This window comes from Thamnophis sirtalis, unplaced genomic scaffold (assembly GCF_051295495.1).
Source record: "Thamnophis sirtalis isolate CommonGarterSnake01/CBP01778 unplaced genomic scaffold, rThaSir2_p1.2 scaffold_11, whole genome shotgun sequence".
Taxonomy (NCBI): Eukaryota; Metazoa; Chordata; class Lepidosauria; order Squamata; family Natricidae; genus Thamnophis; species Thamnophis sirtalis.
The window spans coordinates 18,337,523-18,356,577 of NW_028261391.1; the positions used below are offsets into that span (position 1 = coordinate 18,337,523).

Here is a 19,055-nt window from a genome sequence, read left to right on the forward strand (position 1 = left end):
TTTTTCTTGATTTCCCCTTCTATGACAGACTTTCCTTTCTGTGAAGGACATTCAAATGAGTTAAGGATTACACTCGTCTGAATATTGGAACTGTAGTTTGATGTGGTGTTTAATTTTATAAAACAAGTATTTGCAAGTCGTTCTCTAGGAAGGGAGGACTCTATGTTTTGGGCTTCTACATATAGTACTAGTTGTCTAAATGTGTGTTTGGTCTTCTCATATCCCAGAATTAATATTGTTTCACTGGAAAGCCATCAAAATGCAATTTATTTTTTTCCAGCTAGAATTAAAAGGATGAGTTAGCATTAAGGACGCCAATTCAACTTGGTCAAAGAATATCCTTAGCCATTATGGAAAGATGCTTAGCCAGAGCTTGCTCAATTTTGGTGACATTTATTTCCTGAAACAAAGCAATTACCTTGAAATATATTTTGGTAGGATTTATTTATTTAGTGTATGGCAAATACATGGACTCATAAATGTCTAATCCACCCAGCCGTTCAAGGACATTTTGTAGGAATTTGGACTCTATGATACCTTTCTAATGCAGCCATGTGATTGTGAAGGCTTAACTGAACCCCATATAATAAATAGGCATGTGTCATGGTTGCAAATAGTTTTAACACAGCAGATATCAATTGTTACTGTAAAATCTGGAGAAAGAATTGTTCAGAACTGGAAAAAGAATGAGATAAAAATGCATTCTGTCTCCTCATAACTATTTAACTTCTGCATGAAATATATTAAAAGTGTGGTAGGATTTGAAGGGATGACAGCTGGAATCAAAATTAATACTAAGAATTAAAAGCACTTACAAAATTAACACTAATACTTTAAGTTATGCAGACACTTCCATTTCATTAGCTCAAATAATGAAGACTTAGAAAAGCTCATTATGAAAGTAAAAATGGAAAATGAAAAATCTGGGTTAAGGTTAAATATTAAGAAGGCAAGGAAGTATCAATCAGCATGCTTATTGAATTCACAATCTAAAGAGAAAAAGTTAAAGTGCAGATAGTTTTAATTTTCTTGGGCTCATCTGCAGTTAAAAATGGACTGTGTGCTGCAGGAAGAATAAGAAGACTAATCCTAGAAAGGAAGAAAAGACTTTGCACTTAAGACAAAATCAAAAACAAAGGTCAGAATTCTTAAATCATTTTTTCTCCATTGGTAAATCTGCACATTGAGAAAAAAAAGTAGAGAAAAGAGACAGACGTTACTGAATTATGGATCTGGAGATATTTAGTAAGAGTTCTACAGATAGCAAGAAGAACCAATCCATTAGCCCTGAGCTGACTCCCTCAGTATGATAATCAGCAAATATTCATATACTTTAGCAATAGCACTTAGATTTATATACTGCTTTACAGGCCTCTCTAAGCAGTTTACAGAATCAGCATATTGCCCCCAACAATCTGGGTCCTCATTTTACCCACGTCGGAAGGATGGAAGGCTGAGTAAACCTTGAGCCGGATGAGATTCGAACTGCCAAATTGTAGGCAGCTTGCAGTCAGCAGAAGTAGCCTGCAGTACTGCACCCTAACCACTGTGCCACTGGGACTCTTAGGTATAGCAAGAGTTCTGACTGTGAGAGGGTATGGGCAAAAGGGGAAAACAAAACAACATGCCACAGTTTCCACTCCCTTCTGTTCCCCTGAAAGCTTAAGTTGTTCTCTTTCACAGGAAGGTAGTTACTGTATCTAAAGAATACAGTATTTAAAGAATTACTGTATTTAAAGAATACAGTAACTGTGGAGGCGGGGCTTGATGTTGCAACAACACGACATGCAATCTTGGAGCTCCAGGATTGCTGTTGATATCTCTGTGCTGGACGGTCCTTTTTGGATCTAAACCATTCTGAAGGAACGGTGATAAAGAAGAGCATGTCCTGCTGATCTCAGGGACATCGCAAAGTCCCTGATCGATCCAGGAGAAAGCTCTTTTTGCCGGCTACAAGAGAAGCAGTCAAAATGGCTGCAGAAGGTTGGGACAGTCCCCTGAAATGGAAGCAGAACAGGAGAGACATTTTGTCAAAATGATGAGAAAAATCCTTATTATTAGAGAAGAGAAAACTCAAAAGACTTAGTTAAAATAAAATTGAAGACTGAGGGAAGTAAGCGATGAATTAACCCTGGTTTAAAACTATTGTGTTATCTTTTTCACTATAATTTTGTTTGTTTTCTATGGATGGCTTTTTACAAATGCCTCTTACTTTTAAACTGGACTGGTCTCTTTTTTCCCTTCTTCCTCTATACTTTTTCCATTTTTTGTATTTGTGGATTAAAAATTTCTTTCCTTGCAAGGCTCGGCAGGATCGTAATCTTTAAACATTTTTTTCTTCACTTCCGGAGTTCGGAGCTTAGAAAGAGAGGCAAAAACAGGGAAAGGATGTAACACTGCCATCTAGAGGCTAGAGGCTTGGCAACATCTGATAATACAAAGCTACTGGCTTTGTTTACTGAAAGGATCAGTGGAAAACGTCTTGTTTATACAGGTGTTTCTTTGAAGGAAAGAGAAAGCTTTGACCTGAAAAACTTTACTGAATTTGTTTGAAACCTAGCAAAAGCCTTGGATGTTTTAGTGGCAGTGTTTATAACCTGGAAAAATGGCCCAATATGAAGAAGAAAGGGACTAACATTGCAAATAATTATGCTAGAAATTCAAAAAGTCTTAATAATCACAGAGAGAATTGAAAAGAGACTTGAAATTATAGATCAAAATACAGAAAGTACGGAGGAAAGAGTTGAGAATACTTATAAAACAACGATGAAATTTGAGGACAGACCTCAAAAAACCAGAGACATATGAAAGTGATAAGAAAATTGTTGACACTGACAGCAAATTGAGAGTGGAGGGAAATGATAAGTGTGAAATACGGAAAGGAGAGATTGATGAACTGGAACTCTATCTCAGATGTCAAAATATAGATGAAGAAAGGGGAAATTTTTTTTCAGAAACAATGAGAGTAATTTCGGCAGAAGCACCAGCTATAACAAAAGTCAAGCTGATGAAAGGAACAGATAGAGGGTTTCGAATCTTTATAAGATATGCAATGAATAACAAGTTGTCAAGAGAAGTCCACATAAGACTTATCAAGAAAACACTTAGAATACAGATTCTACAAATGGTAAGAGATATTGGACTGCACTATTTCTGGAAGGATACAGGATGATGAAATGAAATGTCACAAAATTTATTTAAATGTAGTTAAATTTTGAGTACTATGTATAAGACAAAGTAATAATAGCTGTAGTCAAATAAATGATCAATAATGATAATAAAGCATTTATATATACTAGATTGATAATATGAAATTTTATACAAACTGTAAGTGAGGATGATGGAGATGATGTGGAAAAACCTTTTTATAAAAGATAAATAATTCTATATAAAATAGAATATAAAGATGTAATATAGCAATAGCAATAGCAGTTAGACTTATATACCGCTTCATAGGGCTTTCAGCCCTCTCTAAGCGCTTTACAGAGTTAGCATATCATCCCCACAGTCTGGGTCCTCATTTCACCCACCTTGGTAGGATGGAAGGCTGAGTCAACCTTGAGCCGGTGAGATTAGAACCGCCGAACTGCAGATAACAGTCAGCTGAAGTGGCCTGCAGTACTGCACCCTAACCACTGCGCCATCTCGGCTCTTGCAATATCATTGGATGATTTCAGGATGATGTAATGAAATGCCATAATATAAATTTATTTCAAATTTAATATGTTTCATATAAAACGGATGTAATAATAGCGATGCTTAATGAATGTTTAACAATTATAACAATTTGTATACATGTATATTAGATTCATGATACTAATAATGGAAAAAACATGGAACTGAAAATCATTAGAGAATGTTATTAATGCTAAAATAATAGAATGACTTAGAATAGGATATAAAAAATTATTTATTATTGGATATATTGATGATGATATAATGAATCATAATATAAATGGATACATATTTAGAATACCTTGTTTAAAATGGAGAAACAATAGTGATAATCAAACAAACTAAGTCTAATAATAACGTATATAAAGATATTTGATTGACAATATGTGATTTTTGATAAAGCTCAAGTGATGGCTATGGAAAGCACGCAGAAAGACCTTGTAACCAATCGACACACTGTATGCAGTTGAAGAGGTTTTTATGTTATATGTTTTGTGTGTTTGTGTTTGTTTGAAAATAAAAATTTTATTAAAAAAAATACAGTAACTGTATTCTCAAGAAGTGTCTGAAGTCTGGGCTGATGGCATTGGAATCAAAGTCAATCAGAGCCTACAGCCAGTCATACTAGATCAGTAATATCTAACCTTTTCTGGACCGAGTGCCCAAAGTGCGTGTGTGCAGGTGCAAATGCATGTGTGCCAAACCCCCAAAATGCAATGCACATGCGCCCCTGCATCACCCCGCCCCCGTGCATGCGCGCATCGCCCCCTGCACATGCACAGCAGAAACACGTAAACCAGCTGGCCTGTGGGAGATGTGCACGCATGCACCATGGAACTGAGCTGGGGTGATGGCTCGTGTGCCCACAGAGAAGGCGCTGCTGCCACCTCTGGCACACGTGCCAGAGGTTCGCCATCACGGTACTAGATGAAACCCATCCAATCAGCAGCTAACCCAGCTAAAGAGAGAACGAGACAGTACAACTCAAGAAAAGTAGATGAAAAACAGACAACCGGGAAAGGGAAGCAGCAACACCAAGACATGCAAGGCCTGAAGAAGCTGTCTTACAGTAGCAATGGGAATTTAAAGAGAAATTGTTGTATTACAGGAAAGTGCCAAACCAAGCCAGGTCAATCCAGAGGGGATTAGATTGGCCAATTTCCCCAGAGGTCAAAACAGTTCACATAAAGCCACAGTCAGAGAGTAACAGCTAGAGATGAAGCAAGAGTCAACACTACACTTTCATGGTGACCTCAAGCAGCACCAGAGCAGTTCCAATGGTCAAGTTCAGCTGAAGCAGGTGATGACCATGGAGACTTCTACAGCATTTACTTCTGCACGAAGCCTGGGGTCACCATGAGTGAGTTGGGCAGCCATACAAATTTTCTTAATAAATAAGGTGCCAAAGGAGAAGTAGTTGGTTGTATATAGGATTGGGACTAGGATGGATGGATGGATGCATGCATGCATGGACGGACAAACAGAAAGACAGCCTGAAGCTAGTAAAGAAGGCAGGTAGGGCTTATGAAGACAAGTCAAATAGAAGTTAGACTGGAGATCAAGAAAACAGAATAGAGCTTGGAAGATTAAAGTAGCTTTCATAAATTAAAAAAAAAAATGTCAGGTAGAGACCATGGTTGCAAATTAGAGAGCAGCCTTTCTGTTTTTGTAATGAAAAATAACATTTTTAAATAATAAAACCTATTCCAAGAAAATACACATCTTGTTTAAAACCTGTACCAAACCTGAATTGTGACATAAAAGGACTAGAGAAAAAGGGCGAAACAACTGAATAACAGAATAATAAGAGTTGGAAGGGACCATGGAGGTCTTCTAATCCAACAAAATAAGGTAGACTCCCTGAACGATATCAACAGTTTAACGGACATTTCCAAAAAATTGGCCACCTCCAAATGGTTTGTTAAATTGGGACTAGATGATTGCTGCATTCCAGATGCTCCCACCTCCACTTACAAATTCCCATCAATTTCCAAGTTCTGGAAGTTAGCATCCAACAGTCTAGGGACCACCTGAGTAGGAAAAGCTGGTAGACATCTTGCAGGAAGAGCCTAGGTCAGACCAAAAATTGCCTTCCCCCCCCACTTTGTGTCTATTTGAGAATACTGGTTTAGAAATTTAATTAATGAATTAACACATTTGTGGGGCCGGGATTTTCTGGGCCAAGTTTTCAAATTATTGCAGAAGAAAATGAATGCAGTGCTGCAATAATAACCTAAATCACAAAAAAGCCGCTTACCAGACATTGCAGTGAGATCAGCACTTTGGCTGAATACTTCTGTAATTCCAACCCCTTTCAAAGCATCCTTCAGATCAATTTCCTGTTCTATTGTGAACCTAGACGGGGGGAGAGAGAGAGAGAGAAAAGAATGAAAGTCTTAACTCCCTTTGCTCTAGGAAAGAAGTGAAGATGCAAATTGTTGCTGGAAAAACAGGGGGAAAGGAAAGAATATAATATAATAACTGCCTACAAGGCATTCAGGTAGCTCAGCAGGAGAAAACACATTACAAAGAGCGCGAGAGAGAAACTCAGAGAGACAATGCATTGAACTGACATTCATCACTAGCTTATTCCTGGTTTATTGTCTTGTTTGCAGTAATACCCTGAGACTAATTGTTTTGCAGTCATACAACATCACCCTTGCAAAGGACTTTGAGTCAATAGAAATGTGGGCAAGGGAGCCTGTGTATACAAAGCAAAACGAAATGCAGTCAGTTTTAAATAGCATCACGAACCTGCACTATAACAGAACATGGGGAAAAATACAACAAAGCAGTTACAAGCAGAACAATGAAACAGAAAAGATAAATAAACAAGAGCTTTGTTTTTAAAAACTGCATTACTATTGCATGCAGCAAATAGCCACACTTGGCACAATCTCTTACTGTTTTCAACTCCCTAACCTGGAGGAAGGGAGGGAAGGAAAGAAGGAAGGAAGGAAGGAAGGAAGACGATTGGTTTGCAAATTTTAAGGTTAATATACCAAGCTTTCTGAAACTGATTGCCAACTAACTGTAAATTTGGAACAATGTCCATCACTCAGAATATGGTCTCAAAACTGAACCTTGGTTGCTCTCACAGAATCTCACAGAATTCAAAACAGCAAAAATGTTCTGTTGCAACAAAAAAAAAAAAACACATTTTAAATGTTCTATTAATGGCAATTCTTTATGTGCTCCTCGTTCTCTTGTTTTTCATATCAGATTCAGCAAGAGTAAATGGCGTGGCAATCCATGCTAACCAGTACGAACCAGCCAGTGGCTCAATTTTTTTTTTACTACTGGTTCTGTGGGTGTGGCTTGGTGGGTGTGGCAGAAGAATACTGAAAAATCCCCATTCCCTCGTCACCCCACTAACCTGCTTTCCAGCTCTGTTCAGGGCAACAACAGAAGATTAGCTGGGAGGATGGGAGGCAGTGGGGGCAGGGGCCACAGATTTGCCGGTTCTCTGAACTACTCAAAGTTTCTGCTACTGGTTCTCCAGAACCAGGGGTGGGTTTCAACCGGTTCGCGGCGGTCCCTGCGATCCGATTGGTCGCCGAACCCGGAAGTAAGTAACTTCCGGGAACGGCGAAGGCCCCCCCCCCCGCGCCCGCCCCTTACCCGGTTTTGACAAATTCTGCGCTTCCACGCATGCGCAGGACGCATACAGCGTCTGCGCGATCCTCCAGGAGCAGCTGGAGCATCGCACAGACGCTAGTACGCATGCGTGCACCGCGCGCGTGCACGTGCGCGAGGACGCCGACGGCCTCGTTCCAACCGAACCGGTTGGAACGGGGCGAGAAACCCACCCCTGTCCAGAACCTATCAGAACTGGCTGAATACCACCTCTGATATACCACCTCTGGTACCAGCCAACTTTGCAGAAAGATTGGCAAAGGAGATGTTTCATTTTTTTTTCTCTATGAAAGCGTACATAATATTTTACATGGTCTCTGAAGCTCCCCATCTACATACAAACAAAAGCTCATTCACTTAGTACTTGTATGCTAATGCTCAGCAAACCAACCATAGCAAACCAACTCTTTCATTTCAGGCAGTCAAAGAGAAATTCATCAGCTCCTTAGCAGAAGTCGACTTGTAGGCTTCTGACATTACTCTTAGCCCTCCCAGGTTCTTATTAATAGCAGAGTTGAATTCAGAAAATTTGCTTCTCCTGTTCCTTGGTATTCCACCCTCCAAATTATCTTGTGTAGCAGTGGTGGGATTCAAAATTTTTCACTACAGGTTCTGTGGGCGTGGCTTGATGGGTGTGGCAGAGGGAGGATACTGTAAAATCTCCATTCCCTCCTCACTCCAGGGGAAGGTTACTGCAAAATCCCCATTCCCTCCTGATCAGCTGGGACTCGGGAGGCAGAGAATAGATGGGGGCGGAGCTGGTCAAAAGTGGTGTTTACCGGTTCTCCGAACTACCCAAAATGTTCGCTCCAGAACTGGTCAGAACCTACTGAATACCACCTCTGTTGTATAGTCTTTCAAAAGAAGCTAGCTAGGACAGAACGTGTCTCAATCCTAAACACATGGTAGAGGACAACACTTCATTCAAGTCTCCCAGCAGTACAAAATATTTAAAAGGGATGAATTTAGCATTTCAACAGGATTTGTGGAATTACAGGCTTATTTCTGCTTTAGGAATCCTGATTTCAGCTAGTCTGCTTTCCCCATTCTAAATTTGCTCATAACAGCACACTGGTAACAACTACATTTGAGGCATGCATCCCATTCCTATAATTTTAATGTCATTACTAGCTGACATGTTATTCTAATATATGTTCGCCTTAGTTGGTGCCCTTGGATAGACTAAAGGGATTACATGCACAAATAAATGTATGGAAACTAGGTAACTCTCACTAGGGAGACCAGATTAAGAAATCAACTCCACAGGAAGGTTAACAACAATTTTATTGAAATTGGCTAGGACAGAATATTGAAAGCCTAGGAGAAGCAACTGAGGACTAAGGAGAAATTTCCTGACAGTTAGAACAATTAACCAGTGGAACCACTTGCCTCCAGAAATTGTGAATGCCCCAACACTGGAAGTTTTTAAGAACATTGGTTGTTGGACAACCATTTGTCTGAAATTGTATAGGGTTTCCTGCCTAAGCATGGGTTGAACTAGAAGACCTCCAAGGTCCCTTCCAACTCTGCTATTCTATTCCATTCCATTCTACTCCATATAAATGACTGTGTTGTGTCTCCTCCCCTTCTTATAATAAAGTTCAGTGAACTGGAAAAATGTCTAAGCTACTTCAGACCATTATTTCAATGTTCTCAACTGATAATTTATTTTGCCCCTTTTTTTGTCTTGACAACGCAGTTTGCATATCTCCATTGAAATCATCTTCCTTACTCTCTACATCAACTAACTAAAGGACCCTTGATAGGAAAGAACTAAGCGGGACAGAAAATTTCAAGTTTCCCTTGGAACAAACTTCTTGGGACAAGAGACCTGGTTTTTAAGAATCAAAGGTGTATATAGTGACAACATCATCGACAACAAGGCGGTCATTATGGCCTTTTCTTCGGTGTTCTGTGCATGTATGTTACATGATTTGAGCAAATACATTAAAAGCTTACATGCTTATCTTGCTTGTTACCCCAACAAGCAACATGGATAAAAACCCCTCATGCTGCCCAATTTTGGGAGTGCAATTGTGAAGCAGACCTCTGTGAGCAACATAACAGGGAGTGGAAATTGCATCCTTGACCTACAACCATTTGCTTATTGGCCATTTGAAGTTACGACAACACTGAAAAATGTGACCTACAATCTGTTCCTGTATTTATGACCATCCTCACTGTCATCTGATCAAAATTTAGCTGCTTATAGCAACTGGCATGTATTTACGCAGTTGCCGTGTCCTGGAATCACGTGATCACCATTTGTGACTTCCCCAGCTGGCTTCTGACAATCAAATAAATGGAGGAAGCCAGATTCACTTAATGATTGCACGTTTCACATACACTATATTGGCAAAAGTATTCGCTCACCCATCCACATAATCAGACTCAGTTGTGAGCAAATACTTTTGGCAATATAGTGTAACTGCAGTGATTTGCTTAACAACGGAGGCAAAAAAAATTGTGGTAAAATCAGGTGCGACTTACGTAACAACTGCCTTGCTTAGCAATGGAAATTTGAATACCAATTGTGGTTGTAAGTTGAGGCTACCCAAGGGTGGGACTCAGCTGGTTTGCACCGGTTTGAGCGAACTGGATGCTAATTTTGCATCTGGTTCGCTGAACCGGTTGTTGCAAAGACCCGCTGGTCCTGGCCATCCCGCCCCACCCCTCCTGTCTCGTTCATCATGCTAGGTAAATACAGGACCCGCATAGAGGTTCTGGGAGGGTGAAAAACGGGCCTACTGGAAGTCTACAGAACCATTTCTGGCTTCCGGAGGGCCTCCAGGCCCCGGGGGAGGCTGTTTCCATCTTTCCGGAGGCTCGGGGAAAGCCTATGGAGCCTGGGGAGGATGAAAATTCCCCCCTCCTGCCCTGAGGAGGTAGAGTAGGTCACAGCCATGGCCACACCCACCCAGCAACTGGGCAGAGAACCGGTTGCTAAAAATTTTCAATCCCATCCCTGGGACTACCTACACACACATTTTTCTAGTTGCCCACATTCTTGCACTACAGTTTGGCAACACTTCATCTCCAGAACTGAGTGGTGCCTCCTGAGAAATCAACCATTTTCTACTCACATTGAACAAAGTTCAGTATTGTCCCATCTCATTTCCCCTTCTATTGCTTTGCAAGGCACAAGTGAAACTGTGACACATGCTAAATTGCTATGACAGTAAAACAAAGCATTTTAGATTTCTATGACAGCTTGTGATTTTGTTGTGTGCCCAGGAGAGAGATAATAACTTTTGGCACTGGCTGGCATGTCCTTGGAGCCTGCCAGTTACAGCATCGAGGAAAAGACAATATACAGGAGATTTATTTGATCCAAATAGAAATCCTTCTTATTGTCACCTCCAATTTTCTGGTTGAAAAGTTGATTCTGCCACTTAACTTGAGGGAGGAAAAAAAAATCTCCCAGGAATGTGTCAGTGAACTTTTGTCAGAAATTTTTTAAAAAAGAAAATATTACACAATAGCGACTTTACAGATCAGTAGCTATAATAATATTCTGATGCAAAAATTCTGAACAAAGTGAGCAAATTTTGTATTACTAGAGGTCTGCCTCTAAACCAGGGTCTCTGGTTCTATAGTATGAAGACCTGTAAAAATCCCCTATTTTAAACCGGGGGGCATTTGAGTAGCCAGGAGGTGGGACATACTACAATTTTTTGGAGAAGCAAAGAGCTGTAACCAGTGGTGTGGCAGGGTTTCAAATAGCATCCTCAATCCAATAGGCGAGGGATTCCTCAAAGTTCCAATTTATTAGAAGAGCCATGTTGGCACATCTGGGAAAAGCCGAATCTGAAAGCTTCCAGGTTTTCCCCACCCAGTTGAAAGTTCAAGACCCTGCCCCAACACCCAGAAGTCCATCACATGGTCCAATAAGTCATTGCCACAAAGGAAGATTCCTCCTATCTACATCCATCCAGGTGCACGGACAGGATGACCTTGACTTTCTGAGAAGGAATGTTATTTTGGCTACATATCTTCCATGCTCCACACAATCCTCCCTCCCAGTTTCTCAGAGTAGAATATGTTTGAATATGTGGCAGGCTTGAGACCCTATACAAAGATGGCTTCTATCTTTGGCATGTATGGATATAGTTATTTCACACACGTAAGTGGCCCCAGAATTGTTTGCATAACTAGTCTTTTACTTAAAACCATAACGATCATTTGACATTACAACGACCCTGAAGAAAAGGACTTGTGATTGGTCCTCACACAACAGTCATAGCATTCCCACAGTCATGTGATCAAAATTTGGCTGCCTGGCAACCGGCATGTATCTAAGACAGTTTCAGCATCCTGGAGTCATATAACCTATCCAGCCAGCTTTCAACAAGTGAAATCCATGGGGAAAGCTAGATTCGCTTACTAACTGCTTTCACTTAACAACTGCAGTGATTCACTTAACAACCATGGCAAAAAAAAATCAGACAAGACTCCTTTAGTAACTGCTTGCTTAGCAAATGAAATTCTGTTCCCGATTGTTGTAAGTCAAAGAAAATACAATAGCAATAGCAGTTAGACTTATATAGCGCTTCATAGGGCTTTCAGCCCTCTCTAAGCGGTTTACAGAGTCAGCATATCGCCCCCACAGTCTGGGTCCTCATTTTACCCACCTCGGAAGGATGGAAGGCTGAGTCAACTCTGAGCTGGTGAGATTTGAACAGCCGAACTGCAGATAACAGTCAGCTGAAGTGGCTGCAGTACAGCACTCTACAAGGATGAGCTGCATTTTCCTAGAATGGGTGTGGGGGTGTGTTGTTTTTTCCTTAACCAGTTAAAGAAAAAAACTAGTTTCTTACTTAAAAAGAACTAAAGATAGTTAATTCAACTAACTAGCTGGGAAGCTAGCCTGAAGTTTGTGGTTAAGGTAAAGGTAAAGGTTCCCCTTGCACATATGTGCTAGTCGTTCCAGATTCTAGGGGGTGGTGCTCATCTCCGTTTCAAAGCCGAAGCGCTGTCCGAAAACATCTCCATGGTCATGTGGCCGGCATGACTAAACGCTGAAGGCACATGGAACGCTATTACCTTCCCACCAACAGTGGTCCCTATTTTTCTACTTGCATTTTTACATGCTTTTGAACTGCTAGACTGGCAAAAACTGTAAAGTGAAAGTAACAGGAGCTCACTCCGTTATGCAGCGCTAGGGATTCGAACCGCCGAACTGCTGACCTTTCTGATCAAGCTCAGTGTCTTAGCCACTGAGCCATCACATCCCTCCTTGTGTGGGGGCGGTGAGGAGGTGTTTTTTTTCTTTTTAACTTTAGTTTAGTTAGAAAAAACTAAAGATAGTTAATTAAACTAACTAGCTGGAAGGCTACCCTGAAGTTTTGGGGTCACTTGCCTCAAAATCACAGGAAAATCTAACAGGGATTGGCAGCTATTCTGGATGGAAAAGACCCCATCGCCTACAAAGAGAACCTGGAGTCTTCATATACTTGTTGTTTCATCCCAACCTCAGTGTCTGCCCTCACTGGGGAATTGGTTCTTTTTATATGTGCTTTGCCTCATTCAAGGATTTGTCTATCGGTCAGAGTCGACTGCGATGCTACAGCAGGATATAAGATTGGGAGCTGCCTTTTATGCCCAGACAATTCGTTTTCCCTACCAGACTTTGTTAAAGCCTTCGATAAATATTAATGAGCAAAGCAGAGCTGAGAACAGATAAACCTGATGCCATTTCTCACCAATGTTACTTTCATAATAGGGACAAAAGAGGCAGCTAATGTAATAAGCTTGGAGAGCAGTCCTCCAATATGGTCGCTCCCTTATTAAATTCCAGAGATTAATTACAGGCCTGTAACCTTGAATTTCTCTGGGGACTGCAAAGCAGATCTGCTGAATGTTATCAACGGGTTGCATAAAATACTTTGTAAATATTTTAAGATCTCTGTGTATATTGTTAAAAAGTGTGTGTGTGTACTGTAAGTGTGAGGGAGACAAATTAGGAAAATTGCATTTGTGGCTTGCAGGTCCAACATAGGGGAAAAAAGGTTAAAACTTTCATTCCCTGAAAAACACCATTCAATTATAGAATAAGTGTTTTTAGAACTTCTACATTTGTAAAAGGGCTTGGAATGGCTAAGCCAAACTGAGTTAATCACAGCATTTCCAATTTTCCGTCTACACTATGTGTCCAACCGAAACTGCAGTTTGCTTGTCTTAATAGCAAAGTGAGAAAACAGTAAAAGACCACAGAATTGCTAAATTATACTTGGTTTTGTTCTTGAATCATTATTTCTATGCCAAAGCAATCAACATTTTAAATCTATTTTGGCATAGCAAGGAAACAGACCATGAAACTAATTTGCAAAAATGTCTTCCAAACACAGTTTCAGCAGAAGAATATAAAAGGCATGCCAACTAATAACAGTAACCAAATTTCTCCATGAACCCTTTCCCTCTACTGCTGTTTTGGCATCTTACAAATAGAGACATGCCGTTGTTTCCTTGTTAGTGGTAACAAGAGCTGCTAATCTTTCCCTCAAGCAAATACTTAAAAGTCACTGCATTTTCTAGGTATTTCAAACACAATTTTATCCTCCTACCTACTTCACTGAAATGCAGGCAACAATTAGGTTATTCCTTTTTAGGACAAGCAATATTATGTAAATAAATGAATTTGCATAATGGAGAAAAGAAGTGAGAAATAATAATAATAATAATAATAATAATAATAATAATAATAATAATAATAATAATAATGGCAGTAGGGAATGAGAGCTACGGAATGGTTAATATCAAGCGAGGAATTTTCCAGGGTGATTCACTTTCACCTCTTCTCTTCATCATCGCAATGATCCCACTATCAGTAATCTTAAAAAAAATGAAATTAGGCTACCAAACAGCCAAAAAAGCTGAAAAAATTTCGCATTTACTATATATGGATGATTTGAAACTCTATGGAAAGTCAGAAATAGAAATCCAATCATTGACAAATACAGTCCGAGTATTCAGCACCGATATTTCAATGCAGTTTGGCATGGAAAAATGCGCCACTGTATCCATAAAAAGGGGCAAAATCACTGCATCTGAGGGAATTGAAATGCCCAATGGCCAACTAATTAAATGCAAAGAAAATGAAGCCTACAAATACTTAGGCATTCTGCAGTTGGATAACATCAAGCATGGAGAAGTAAAAACTATTGTCAGGCGAGAGTACACCAACAGAGTTAGGAAAATTTTGAAATCTAAATTGAATGGTGGAAATACAATCAAGGCCATAAATACCTGGGCAATACCAGTTATAAGATACACAGCTGGCATAGTTAACTGGACACAAGCTGATTTGGACCTTTTGGACCGAAAAACCAGGAAACTAATGACAATGCACTACAGTTTACATCCACGTGGTGATACTGATAGACTGTATCTGCCCCGAAAATCAGGTGGCAGAGGATTATTACAAGTGAAGCAAACAGTTGAAGAAGAAAAACATGCACTGGCTGATTATTTAAAAGACACTCAAGAACATCTATTAATCGAAGTAAAGAACAAAAATCTACTGAAGGCCCAACAGACAAAACAAGAATACAGAAAAGATGTGATAAAATCAAGAATGGAGAGTTGGCAGAACAAAGCACTGCATGGTCAATTTCTGAAAAAATAAAAGATAAAGTGGACATTGAACAAACTTGGTTATGGTTAAAAACAGGTACATTAAAGAAAGAAACAGAGTCACTAATCCTGGCTGCGCAAGAACAAGCTATCCGCACAAATGCCATTAAGGCCAAAATTGAAAAATCCTCTGATGATGCCAAATGCAGACTTTGCAAAGAAGCTGATGAAACTGTTGATCACATACTCAGCTGCTGTAAAAAAATCGCGCAGACTGATTATAAATTGCGGCACAATTCAGTAGCACAAATGATCCATTGGAATTTGTGCAAAAATTATAATATTAAAACAGCAACAAACTGGTGGGAACATCAGCCTGAAAAAGTCACCGAAAATCAGATGGTCAAGATCTTGTGGGATTTCCGTATACAAACTGACAAAATACTGGCGCATAATACACCAGACATCACACTGGTTGAGAAAAATAAGGTCACAATCATAGACATCGCAATACCAGGTGATAGCAGGGTCGCCGAGAAGGAACATGAAAAAATCGCAAGATACCAGGACTTAAAAATCGAAATTCAACGACTATGGCACAAACCAGCAGTGGTAATTCCAGTGGTAATTGGCACACTGGGTGCTATTCCAAAAGCACTGGAATTACATTTAAAACAGTTAAAAATTGACAAAATCACCATCAGTCAAATGCAAAAAGCCGCACTGCTTGGATCTGCACGCATATTACGAAAATACGTTACGACGTCCTAGGCCCCTGGGTGGGGCCCGACTAGTAACCAATGCCAAATCCGGCGAAACAACTGGCCGCTGTGATACAATTGTATAATAATAATAATAATAATAATAATAATAATAATAATAATAATAATAATAATAATAATAATAATAATAATAATAATAATAATAATAAAATCGAAATTCAACGACTATGGCACAAACCAGCAGTGGTAATTCCAGTGGTAATTGGCACACTGGGTGCTATTCCAAAAGCACTGGAATTACATTTAAAACAGTTAAAAATTGACAAAATCACCATCAGTCAAATGCAAAAAGCCGCACTGCTTGGATCTGCATGCATATTACGAAAATACGTTACGACGTCCTAGGCCCCTGGGTGGGGCCCGACTAGTAACCAATGCCAAATCCGGCGAAACAACTGGCTGCTGTGATACAATTGTACAACAACAACAACAACAACAACAACAATAATAATAATAATAATAATAATAATAATAATAATAATAATAATAATAATATGCAAACCATTCAAACCACTACATTAGCTGAAATAAACCAGCTGATGTATGCAGCAGCCTTCATAACCACCAAAGAATTGGGTTTGAAAATATAAAAGAACCAAAGAGGCAAGAAGAGGAAGCCTAAATGGAAAATTTGGTTGGAATTGAAGATCAAAACATTTCGTGGAGACTTGAGCAACTTGAAGAACCTAAGGCAAGGTCAGCTAAAGAACAAGCAGGTCAAAAGCAGCCTGGAAGCAAGATACGATTTGGAGAATAAAGAGATTGGGATATTAATTGAAGAGCTGAAGCAGAGGGTTGTTGCAGTTGCCGAAAAGATTAAAAGATATGAAAACCAAGTAACTCAATTCAAGGAAAACTCACAGTTCAGAGCAAATCAGCACCAGTTTTATAAGAGCTTAGAAAGTGGAGATGGAGTAACAACAAATGAAAAGCCTGATGAAGAGAAAGCTCTGAAATTCTGGAAAAATTTGAGGGAAAACAACAAGAAGCACAACAGAAATGCAAAATGGATCAAACAGATTAAGGATTCTATTAAAGTGCATAAAATGGAAGATGTGAAAATAACAAAAGAAATGGTGCAAAGACAGTCAAGAAAAGTGAAGAACTGGAGTGCACCTGGACCAGATGAGTTACATGGCTTCTGGTTAAAGGCACTTACAAGTGTGCACAAAATATTGGCAGCCCAAATGAACCAGATCTTAAAAAAACCTGAAAATGATGAATGGATGACAATTGGAAGGACATTTCTGATCCAAAAAGATAAAGGGAAAGGAAAGGATCCTGGAAACTATAGGCCAATCACCTGTTTGCCAACAACATACAAGCTCCTTACTGGTATCATTGCAAACCAAATTTATGGATACTTGGAAAGGAATAACTTGCTTCCTGTAGAACAGAAAGGATGCTGCAAAAATTCAAGAGGAACAAAGGACCAACTGCTGATTGACAAATTAATCCTAAAGAATTCAAAGAAAAGACGAACTAACCTGTTCATGGCTTGGATAGACTATAAGAAAGCGTTTGATTCAATTCCTCATACCTGGATTAAGAAATGCCTGAAAATCTTTGGAATCAGCAGCAACATACAAAAATTCATGGAAACTTCAATGAACCTCTGGAAAAATGAAGCTTATATCTAATGAAGAAGTACTGGGTGAAGTTGAAATTAAATGAGGCATTTTCCAGGGCGATTCCCTTTCACCCCTACTTTTTATACTCTCAATGCTACCACTGACAATCATTTTGAAGAAGACGAACTATGGATACGAACTTGCAAAGAAAGGACTGAAAATTTCACACTTGGTGTACATGAATGATTTGAAGCTATTTGGTAAAACAAAAGCTGAACTGAATTTATTAATTGAAAGCACAAAAGAATTTAGCCAAGACATTGGTATGCAGTTTGGAATTGACAAATGTGCAACAATGGCAACCAAAGCAGGCAAGGTCATAGAAGATGATGGAATAGAACTCGAGAATGAAGAAATAATAAAGGCAGTAAAACCAGAAGAAGACTACAAGTACTTGGGGATTTTAGAGGCCTCTGACTTAATGCATAATAAAGTCAAGGAATTAACTTCAGCCAAGTACATTTGACGAATTCGGAAGATATTAAAGTCCAAATTGAGTGGATTGTCTTAGTTTATGATACATTAATTTAATTTATACTACAATACAATACAATACAGTACAGTACAGTACAGTACAATACAATACAATACAATACAATACAATAGTAGAGTTGGAAGGGTCCAACCCCCTGCCTAGGCAGGAAACCCTACACCATTTCAGACAAATGGCTATCCAACATCTTAAAAACTTCCAGTATTGGGGCATTCATAACTTCTGGAGGTAAACTGTTCCACTGATTAATTGTTCTAACTGTCAGGAAATTCCTCCTCAGTTCTAAGTTTCTTCTCTCCTTGATTAGTTTCCACCCATTGCTTCTTGTTCTACCCTCAGGTGCCTTGGAGAATAGTTTGACTCTCTCTTCTTTGTGGCAGCCCCTGAGATATCAGAACACTGGTATCATGTCTCCCCTAGTCCTTCTTTTCATTAAACTAGACATACATTATGATACGTTGATTTTGAAATCTATATTCCTGCTAACTATGTGTTTAATCACCTTTTACTTTTCCCAAGATGAGACAAAGTCCTAAAATCCTATAAATGTGGGATTTTCTTAACATTTCATCTTTGTGGTTGGCACAGGAAATGGGTGAGGGGGAAATGAAATATTAAATAAAACAAAGAGAAGATGGGTAAAATCTACTCCCCCAAAAAACTGTTTTCTGTGGTGCTAACTATAGCCAAGCAATCTGATTTGAAGCCTTCAGAGGTTAAAACTAGATTATATTTCTGAATTAAATGGATTACTGAAACAATTCCAAAAGGTCATCATTTATGCCACAGTAGCAACCACTATGGAAAGCACAGCATAAGGGCATAGCACAGCACTGACAAATGTTTGTAGAAGTTCAAAAATATTTAGAGAATAAGCCCAAGGGAAGCTGTTAATGGAAAATAGCCTAATAAGAATGCTCACTGTTCACATCTTCCCAGGTGGGTTATAGAAAAATGCCAATAAAGAGGGAATATAATGAAGCACCCTAAATAAAAGGAGCATATTGTAAGGTTTGCGTGCTATTGTACAAATAGTAGACTCAGTTAAGTAGAAAATATTTGTCAGCTGTCCAAATATATTTGAATCTCTCAGAAGAATCACAATGGAGGAAAAGAGGGCTATTTGTCATGCAACAGTACCGTGATGGAGAACCTAAGGCATATGTGCCACCACAGGGGCACACAGAGCCCTCTCTGTGGGCACGCGAGCCATCACCCCAGCTCAGCTCCACATGGCATGTGCGCACGCCTCCCACCAGCCAGCTG

At 39.4% G+C, this 19,055-nt stretch overlaps 1 protein-coding gene across 1 annotated transcript in view; it reads right to left on the minus strand.

The window, feature by feature from the left end:
• SERPINI1 (serpin family I member 1) overlaps positions 1–19,055 on the minus strand; it is a 144,281-nt gene that overhangs the window by 20,638 nt on the left and 104,588 nt on the right. The window contains exon 6 of the mRNA XM_087725293.1: positions 5,933–6,030. Within this exon, the coding sequence (XP_087581419.1) occupies positions 5,933–6,030 (98 nt within the window). The remainder of the gene's footprint in view (positions 1–5,932; positions 6,031–19,055) is intronic.